Source organism: Lepidochelys kempii, chromosome 8 (assembly GCF_965140285.1).
Source record: "Lepidochelys kempii isolate rLepKem1 chromosome 8, rLepKem1.hap1, whole genome shotgun sequence".
NCBI classification, from domain to species: Eukaryota; Metazoa; Chordata; order Testudines; family Cheloniidae; genus Lepidochelys; species Lepidochelys kempii.
Window position 1 is genome coordinate 96,793,627 of NC_136387.1, and position 10,059 is coordinate 96,803,685.

General features: G+C 41.8%; 1 protein-coding gene across 6 annotated transcripts in view; it reads left to right on the plus strand.

Moving 5' to 3' along the window:
* Window positions 1-9,834, plus strand: part of SLC1A7 (solute carrier family 1 member 7) — a 95,149-nt gene extending 85,315 nt beyond the window's left edge. For 5 of the 6 annotated variants that reach the window (XM_073357664.2, XM_073357667.2, XM_073357662.2 and 2 more), the window contains 3 exons: window positions 1,092-1,226; window positions 4,242-4,341; window positions 8,506-9,834. In XM_073357664.2, the coding sequence (XP_073213765.1) occupies window positions 1,092-1,226; window positions 4,242-4,341; window positions 8,506-8,742 (472 nt within the window). In that variant the 3' untranslated portion in view covers window positions 8,743-9,834. The remainder of the gene's footprint in view (window positions 1-1,091; window positions 1,227-4,241; window positions 4,342-8,505) is intronic. The other variant, XM_073357665.2, reaches the window with a different exon arrangement.
* Window positions 9,835-10,059: the final 225 nt, after the last annotated feature.

Below are 10,059 nucleotides of genomic sequence, written 5' to 3' on the forward strand. Positions count from 1 at the left end.
CCCCAGCCAAGATTGGAGACTGGCACCCATTGTGCTAAATACTGTACAAAGACGTAGTGAACGGCAGTCCTTGTTCTGAGGATCTTACAGACTAAGTAGATGAGGCAGGCAAAGGGTAGGAGACAGGAAATATTATTATCATCCCTGTTTTACAGATGAGGAACTGAGGGATATAGAAACTAAGTGACTTGCCCAAGGTCACACAGGAAGCCTGTGGCAGAGACAAACTGAATCCAGTGGTCTTGAGTTCCAGCCTAATTCCTTAATCACAAAACTATCCTCTCTTTTCCAGAGGATGGAATTTATGTCTGCCAGGTCCCCCTGCCCTCTTCCTGCCTGGCTGAAAAATACGAGAATCAAACAGGAGTAGTGCTTTGGTTTCTATTTTCCAGAAACATAAGAGAAGGATGAAATCATTCATGCTTGCTTCATACTTAGACCCAAATAGATGAAACCAGGATCTAGGATGAGATCCTCACCCCTACTCCCGTTCATATATGCTGGCTAGAAGGGCTAGAACAGCATAAAAGGACTGGCAGAGGAGGATTCCCTTGGTGCAGGAACTACAGACATCATCTATTAGGTTTGTTCCAAGGACCTCCTTGCAAGCCTTGACATAGGTTTTACACTGAGGGTGGGTGTGTATCAACTTCAAGTCTGCAGTATGCAGCATTGAAGAGATTCTGGGGACAGGCTGACATCATTGAGACAGGCCCCCACAACTGTTTAAATTACACTGAAGGCTGCAAAGCAGCCTAGAATCAGGAGGGTGCAAAAGTAGCTTAAAGCCACTTTAGCTGCCGTCCCTTCCCTTAAGGTCAGAAGTTCTGTGCCATGACTTAGAGGCGCAGTGCAGAATCTTACCACTGGAGCTCACCCACTTGGCTATAGGCATAAAAAGATGAAAATGTAGCAGGCTAATGTGTCCCATTCTAGCCATCTGGCTGATTTCTAATAGTTCATCAACTCCTGTTGCAGTGGCTTGTACGTGAGTGATTCTGGTCCAGAAACAGTCATGTAGAGATACTTTGTGTTATTGCCAGCCGTGTGATGTGGCTGTAAAATCTTATTGTTCCTCTTCTTGTTTAAAGTATCACAGCAACAGCTGCCAGCATAGGTGCTGCAGGGATCCCACAAGCTGGCCTTGTGACTATGGTCATTGTTCTGACATCAGTTGGGCTGCCTACAGATGACATCACTTTAATTATTGCAGTTGACTGGGCATTGTAAGTAACTTAGTGTCTGAACCTTCCTTCCATCTGCAAATCAAGTTGTTGTTCTGTACTCTGCATGTCAATCCATAGACGCTTAGGGTGTCACAGCTGTCACTTCTGCACATCATAATCACTGGGAACTTCACAGAGGCAACAGGGATAGAACTTGAGAAGGCACCCAAACTAACAGAGACTCCTCATTAGCAGTATAGTGTCTGTGGCCAGAGCGAGCTGAATTAATAACAAATTATTTATTTTGAATTTCAGCTCTTTCTTTGTGAATTGCCCATGAGCAGATTTAAACTTTCATATCCTTCATTATTCAAAACTGTTCAAGTTTTTGGTATCTAGATTATGAGCAGTTCAGGTCTTAGCTCTGATAATGCACAGGCCAGGTCTACAGAGATAATCTAAACAGTTAAGCATTTTATCAGTTAACTCAACTGTTGGCATTCATGTTCAGACATGATAACATTTTGCAGTGTAGATGAGGCCATAGTTGGGCAGTTCTGATTATATCCAGTAGATATAATACCCTCTCTCTCTTTACAATAGCTGCTTTTCTTTTATTCTAAGTAAGTCCTACAATCTTACATTTCTTCATGATTCCTCTAAATACAGTAAAGATCCATTGCACAAGATGCTACAAAAGTGCAATTACAAGTTCACTGTATTTTATTTAAACTTACCACACTGAAAGTACTTTATGAAGTATTTGGGGGGGAAAAAGTTGGGCTTGTGGCCTTTTTTGTTTCTGTAGGAGGCTTAGACAACCTGAAGGTTGAGTATTTTTTTAAGTTTATTTTTTACTTTCAAAAATATCAGGAATGTGAAGTCTGGCTTTTCTTGGTTTTGCTGGAGAACTTCTGGGATGTTTCTGGGATGTTTATTGTGACCTCTAACCTTTAAAGGGCAAGGGTGTTGAATCTATAACAAAGCCATTCTTTAACAGATAACAAAGCTCAACAAAAACAAGGTGTTTAAACACACTGACTAAAAAGCTCTTCCCGTCTCAATTACTCGGCTCTGACTCAATACTTGTAAAGTCACCATTTCACTATTTGTCTTGTCATCAGAGCCTTTCAGCTTAGACAAGCCTTGAATTTCTAGTGTAAAACCAGCAGAAATTTAAAAACAACAACAAAAAACCACTTCAGGCTCTATAAAAAGATCAAAGAAGGTTGCATGCCCAATTTTTTTCTTTTGCAGGTCACCTTGAGTGAGAAGGGCATACTTACATTTCTTGGACTAGTGCTTGGCAGTTTCATAAACCTATAGCTGCAGAGTGAACTGATCTGTCTATACTGTGGCTAGCTTTACAAATATTTTCATCATTACGTTTGGGGGTAGAAAAATATAAAGTTGCTTAAATGATCTGATAGAATTGAAATCTCCATTACAATGCATTAGTTGTATTGCTTGTAGAACAACTCATTTAGGTAACCTTAGTGGGTACGTGAATTTAATAATTTTATCCAGTTCCCAAGGAAAAACATACACACACTTCTTACCTACTTCGTTAAAATGTTGAGTACAAGTTTTGTATCTGATTATATATAACTGTACCCTCTTATCAGACCCCAAAATAGCTTCTTCCCACTCAAAGCTGCCTCTAGGCAGAGCCCAAAGCTAACCATCTAACATGTCTCTCCAAGAGTCAAAACTTGTTCACAAGCTAAGAAAAACCTTGTAAAATTATAACAGCACCTCCTGCAAACACCTGCTGTAACTATATTTTTGCTTTTTACTTTTACTTGTGAAGATCTTCATCAAAGCAGAGTCAAAAGCAGTAAGTTAAGGCTAAGAGGGATAGATACATCTAGGTCCAGATTTTCAAGTGCAGTAAACATGCAATTTTCATGTGTAGTTACTGTAACTGTATATGTAATTTGGATAACTGCATGGAGGTGCATCTAATTAGGCATGTAAATATACTTGCAAATTAGGCATGCATACAGTGTATGAAAAGTCTGGCCCATAGAGTTTAAATCCACTGTGTTCTAGATGCTTTGAAATCTGAGTAGTACGATATTGAACCTTCATTCACTTTTATAAGCCAAACAGCTGAATGATTCTGAATCTCAGTTTTATTATACAAATTCATAAATTAAGTTACACTGAAAACTTTATCATATTGGTGTTTCACACACAAAAGGATACAGTTAGTTTGAAATACATGCAGCGTAGCTGTAGCCATATTGATTCCAGGATCTGAACGAAACAAGGTGGGAGAAGTATTACCACACCTACCTTGTCTCTCTAACTTGAAATATTGTCAACTGGAAATAATGTATTAAAAGTAGTTTCAGATACTACCCTTGTCCGTGAGTCCCATCAATATTTGTGGTTTTACAATCCATTTTCTAAAAATATTTTTTTCTTATAACAAGGGGAAACAGACTGATTAACTGACTAAACAGGGAGAACACTGAAGTTGGTCCCAGGATATGAGAATCATGAAATCTATTATACAGATGTTGTCAAATGCACAAAGTCAATAAACTGAAAATATTCTCTCTCATTTCTTTCTGTCCTAGTCTTAAGTGTTACTTGTAACGATAGCAGGTAAAGTGTTTTCAGACAGGAGTGTGATATAAGTTGACTGTTTCCTGTTAATTTGATATTGCCAGGAAAGCACTGTTATTTGGGTATGTTGTTCTGGAAGACTGCAGACTCTGCTACACACAGTGATCTCCTTAACCAGCATTCTGGTTGCTGTGATTCTTCATTTATCAGGGACCTGCAAGATATTGATTGCCCTCAACTCACTTGAGTTGAGGAACTTGACATTTTGCAGGATCAGTCCCCAAATCAGACAATATTCTGAGTTTTTAATATCTAAATACTCAAATACAAAACTATGAACAGAGGCAAATAGCTTACAGACTATGGAGAAAACAGCAATGATTATTCTTGAGTTGATTTTTTCTAAATATTTAAATTGTTGAATCAGTAAGTACCTGTTGCAGGTATGACTATTTCCAAGACAGAGCACCTGTCACCTAACACCACTGTTTTGTTTGTCAGAGACAGATTTAGAACAATGATCAACGTCTTGGGAGATGCCCTAGCTGCTGGAATCATGGCTCATGTCTGCAGAAAGGAGTTCACCAAGGATGGTGATGAGGTAAGAACAAAACAAAATGAGTCAGTCTGGAGCAATGAACTCCTTGTCAGTATAAAAATATTTTAAACATCAACATCTCACATTCATTTATTCTGGATGAAATTTATATTAATGGAAAGAACAAAATTAGGCTATGGATCAAAATTCAAACGTAGGTAATATTTGTAGCATTAGTGTAAAGGATTTACCTTTTTTAGGACAGTACGGACGATATGTTATGGAGTCTAAACAATTGATTGTTGCCCTTTAATGAGGGTGATATTTTAAACTCTGGGGGTGGGAATAGGCGGTATCTCCAAATATAGGATAGCAGTTAGACTTCATCACTGTGCACCATCACCTAACTAAGCAGGTAGCGTCAGAGTCATGGCTTTTTAAAGTCAGTCCCAGGAGTATGACCATACAGTGCAAGGTATTTGTTTGAATAATAGTAGAGAGCCCAGAACACTATGTTGTGGGCTCTGTAGCACATTGCACAAAATGCCATGTGCCTCGGGTGACCAGACAGCAAGTGTGAAAAATCAGGACGGGGTTGGGGGGTAATAGGAGACTATATAAGAAAAAGACACAAAAACTGGGACTGTCCCTATAAAATCAGGACATCTGGTCATCCTACACGTGCCACACGTAGGACCCTCAGGAATATGTATTAAATGGGGTCGGGGTGTAAACAGAGCTCTACAGAAGTTTTTTCCATGAAATTTTATCCATAAAATTTCTCTTTCCATTTTGGGTGAGTTCACAACTCCCAACATTTTGCTTTCTTGTGAAGTTTTGGGACAATGCTTTTTTTAGTATCAGATCATGCAAAAAGCCCACTCTCGCACAAAAAAAATCAGATTATGAAATTGTGATCTGAAGCAAGATGGCAACCATCTTTGTGCATGTACAGAAAAGGGCAAATGAAGAATATGTTCATGATCACAGTGAATATTGTAGCACAGCTCACAACACCCACTGCTAAAATAATCTTCCTCCCTCCACCACTGTGAACATGTCACTCCCCTCTAACATCCCTCCACTGGCATCTTCACACCTTCTACATCGCACGCAAGCCCCTGCTTACATCTCTGCTTTTCTTTCCTCTTACTTCTTCTCACATTCCCTGTGCTCCACTCCCCTTGTTTCCTTCTCCCACTCTTCTCTTGGTGTTTTCTTCCATGCCTCACTTTACACCTGGAACTCCCACTCCTGGTGCAAAAGGTGACCCCTCTTCATTCAAATCCCTTTCTAAAACAGATTTCTTGCACTAGCCCTATTGCTGCTAGTCCACCTAAGTGTTAGTCCCCAATCACTTCTGTTAATTGGAGTGACCCCAATAAACTTTCTCTGCTCAGCCCGTACAGCTTGTAACTAAGTGTTTCTCTCTCACTCTCCATGGGGCAGGACTGTCTTTTTCTAGGTCTTGCATAGCATCCAGCTCATGCAGAGCTTAACTAAATAATAGTAATAAGAATAGTAAATTATTATTGATCATTTCTCCCGTTTTACTGCCCAGTCTTTCTGGTGAATCCCATTGTCACTGCTTGATATGATGTGCTCAGAACATTCAAACTTTCATGTTTTGTTAGGTAGGGTCTTATATTGAGAGGTGCTCAGCAACTCTCAACTCCCATTGATCACAGGACGGAGCCCTTAAAACCTTGGGTAAACTAGGAGTCTTGTTTAAGCATACAGACTAACAGAAAAATATTTAATCAATTATAAGGCCAGAAACTAACATTATGATCATGTCGTCTGACCTTCTGCATAATACAGGACTCCTGGCATTTTATTACTGTATTTAGTACTATTAGTTTCCTTTGGAGGAAGATTCTTGAAACTCTGTCCTGGAGCATAGCGTTTCATTCAAAAATATAACCCAATCCCCCTAAAGGATTGTAAACTTGTTTGCAGGGAGATTTATTTTCTAGTTGGCACTCAATAACCATTTTAAAACATACCATTAGTCGTCTTTATGTTTTGGCTGCACATTTAGTGTAGTTAGTCAAATATACCCAAAAGGCAGATAGTCTCAGCTGCAAGCCCACCTCCTTCCTCTGCCAATATTTGCGTATTGTTTTCCCTATCAGACCATCTTGGTTTCTATTTTAAGGATATTTCAACACATTACTTGTGAAATCAATCAATAAAATCCTCTTTTCCTTTGAAACAGCACAGAGGGCAAAAACGTACGTTAGCTCAGAGGTCTAGATGATAGGTTGGTAAAAGGAAGGCAAGGAGGTGCCAAAGCATAGATAGACCAATGGTCTGTTCAGTCTGGTGTCTTGGCTCAGCAGTAGCCTCTACATCAGAAGTAGGCAAACTATGGCCCACTGGCCACATCCGGCCCACGGGACCCTCCTGCCCAGCCCCTGAGCTCCTGGCCCTGGAGGTTAGCCCCCAGCCCCTCCCCTGCTGTTCCCCCTCCCCCGCAGCCTCAGCTCACTGCGCCGCCAGCGCGATGCTCTGGGCAGCAGGGCTGTGAGCTCCTGCCGGGCAGCGCAGCTGCAGAATCGCCAGCCACCAGTGCTCCAGGCAGTGCAGTAAGGGGGAAGGGAGCGGGGGGGGGGGTTTGGATAGAGGGCAGGGAAGTTTGGGGTGGTGGTCAGCGGGCGGGGGTGTAGATAGGGGTCGCAGCGGTCAGAGGGCAGGGAACAGGGGGTTTGAATGGGGGTAGGGGTCCCAGCAGGGCAGTCAGGAAGGAGGGGGGGGTTGGATGGGGCAGCAGGGGCAGTCAGGGGCAGGGGTTCCAGGGGCAGACAGGGAGAAGGGGTGGTTGGATGGGACAGGGGTCCTGGGGGGCGGGGGGGAAGTCAGGAATGAGAGGAGGGTTTGGCTGGTGCAGCAGGGGGCAGTCAGGGGTGGGGGCTCTGGGGGCAGTCAGGGAGCGGGAGGGTTGGATGGGGCAGGAGTCATAGAATATCAGGGTTGGAAGGGACCTCAGGAGGTCATCTAGTCCAACCCCCTGCTCAAAGCAAGACCAATCTCCAATTTTTGCCCCAGATTTCTAAGTGGCCCCCTCAAGGATTGAACTCACAAACCTGGGTTTAGCAGGCCAATGCTCAAACCACTGAGCTATCCCTCCCCCCAAAGGAGTACTTGCGGCACCTTAGAGACTAACCAATTTATTTGAGCATGAGCTTTCGTGAGCTACAGCTCACTTCATCGGATGCATACCGTGGAAACTGCAGAAGAGTCCCGGGGGGGGGGGGGGGGGCATCAGGGAGTGAGAAGCAGGAGGGGCGTCGGATGGGGGCGGGGTCCGGGCCACACCTTGCTGTTTGGGGAGGCACAGCCTCCCCTAACCGGCCCTCCATACAATTTCGGAAACCCGATGTGGCCCTCAGACCAAAAAGTTTGCCCGCCACTGCTCTACATTATGCTTCAGAGAAAGACAAAACCCCTCATAGCATCAGTAGTCAATAAGGAGGAGCCCCATGATAATGCAGTATTGTACATGACTCCATCTGGCCCAGAAACATTAGGATTTGTAGCCCTTGTAACTTGGTAGTCTAACTAACTGTGGGCGTTTTTCCTACTCATCTCTTTTGAGGATCTTACTAAATTATTTGCTTTGATCAAATCCTGTGACAATGAACACTGATTGCAGGTTGATTATAATGTTTCATAAGTAGTTTTTCCTTTTTTCTTCCTTGCATTTGTTTACATTTAAGTTTCTTAGCTGTCTCTTGTTCATGCAGGAAGGAATAAAGAGCCAGATTTTTAAAGGTATTTAGGCACCTAACGATGCAGATAGGTACCTAGTGGGATTTTCAATCTGCATCTTTAGGTGCCTAAATACCTTTAAAAATTGGGCCCAGGGTGAATATAAATAGACACTCACTTAGCCATTCATCCCCTTTCTAAACAAAGGGAGATATACTGCCTTGAAGAATGGTTGAACTTCCAGTGATAACAACAGTTCTGCTGACGGACCAAGGGCCAGATTTACTAAAGTATTTAGGTGCCCAAAGATGCAGATAGGCACTTTTCCCCAACCCTCCTAGTTGCCGATGCAGGTTAGGCACCTAACTCCCATTGACTTTCACTGGGAATTAGGTGTCCAACCTGCATAGGCATTTTTTGCCAGATAGGCATCTAGTGCAACTGCATCATTAGGATGGGATTCATTGCCTGTGTTTAGCAGTGATAATATGCAGCATCTTGCTGTTTCCCACATAGGTGCCATTGATCTGTGAACCTAAACCCATCAGCATTCATCAAATCATGGCTTACCAGAGAAATGGTTGTGTGAAGAACATGAGTGAGTCTCGTGGACCAGAAACAGTGAAAGCGTTTCAGCACCATATACCTATACAAGTGGAGCAAGAACTAAACCCAGCGGGGAACCACACAAAGAAATCCAACAGTAAAGACCACTGCACTATTGAAATCAATGAACTGGAAACAAATGTGTAATTGCTACGTTTGATGGTATCTGATACCCAGTGACCTGGTACCCAATCACTACCTCACAGCTGGAGAGAGGACTCTGTCTTATATGGAAAAAAATGTGGAGTTATGGTCAGCATGCTTGTACCGGAGCTAGGAGATGAGCTGTGATCAGAAAAGATACAAGGGGCTTGAAAGAGATCAGGGGCTTCTTTAGGGGGATGATTTTAATACTGGGAAATTAACCAATGGACAACTTTGGTTCTCTCTGGGCAAACTGATTTGATTCCAGTATAGTATCTGACACTCCTTTTTTGCTTTGGCTTTTTTATTTAACCCCTTTTTAATTATTTCTGACAAAAGCCTTTTTTTTGCATCTCACTAATTACGAACATGGCATTTATGTAGATGTATTGCTGCCAGAAACTAATTCGCAAAACATACTAAAAGTGTGCTAATTTCATCTTCTCTTCTACTCCTTAAACAAAGAGTTTTTGTTTAGTTTTAGAATAGCACTAAGAAAATTGCACTGATCTCAAGAGGCAAATTTGTAACTAATAATGCCACAAACTGAAAGCAGAGCAAAATATTTATCTGCAAGAAAACACATTCAAAAAGCTATTCTGTTATACACACTTCAAAGACAGGCATCAAACTGCAATATATTGTTCAAAGATGTCTAGATTCTTGCAAAGGACATTTTGCCTTCTAAGTGCCAGATCCACACAGAAATTTGTAAAAATCTATCTCTGCAGTAGAATCAGTACAATATACCTGCAATGGCAGAACCATGCAAGCCCTAACACATAAGCATTGGTGCTAAAGAGTGTTCACTGTTCTCTCCTTTTATTTAGAGATTGTTCCACTGTATATGTGTAAGCTCAGTGCTCAAAGCTCTTGACGAATACGCTTCATTCCAAGGGCAGAATAAACACAGACTGGAATCCAATGCAGATGAGTAATATTTGGGTTTTGTAGGGAGTTTGCTGTGGAAACTGGCTTTTTATTTTTCATTATACCATGGGTTGGACTATACTGAATGTTGTCTCTTTTTTCAGCCATCTACTGAATCTTCGGTTACAGTAAATTCTGTTGGGTGTGTTACCAATGTTTGCAATGAAGAACATTTTTAAATAAACCTGATGTTGTGAAAATAGGCTAATGTATTCTTACTACTCTGTTCAAAGCTGGGCTGGGGGGACGGCATGATGTGCTCAGAACATTCAAACTTCCATGTTTTGTTAGGTAGATCTTGGGGGGAAAGGATTTGTGTAAGGATACAAAACCAGGTAGGTACAAAGAACACAAACTATTTCCTGCCAAATACCTGTGTATTTTGTTATT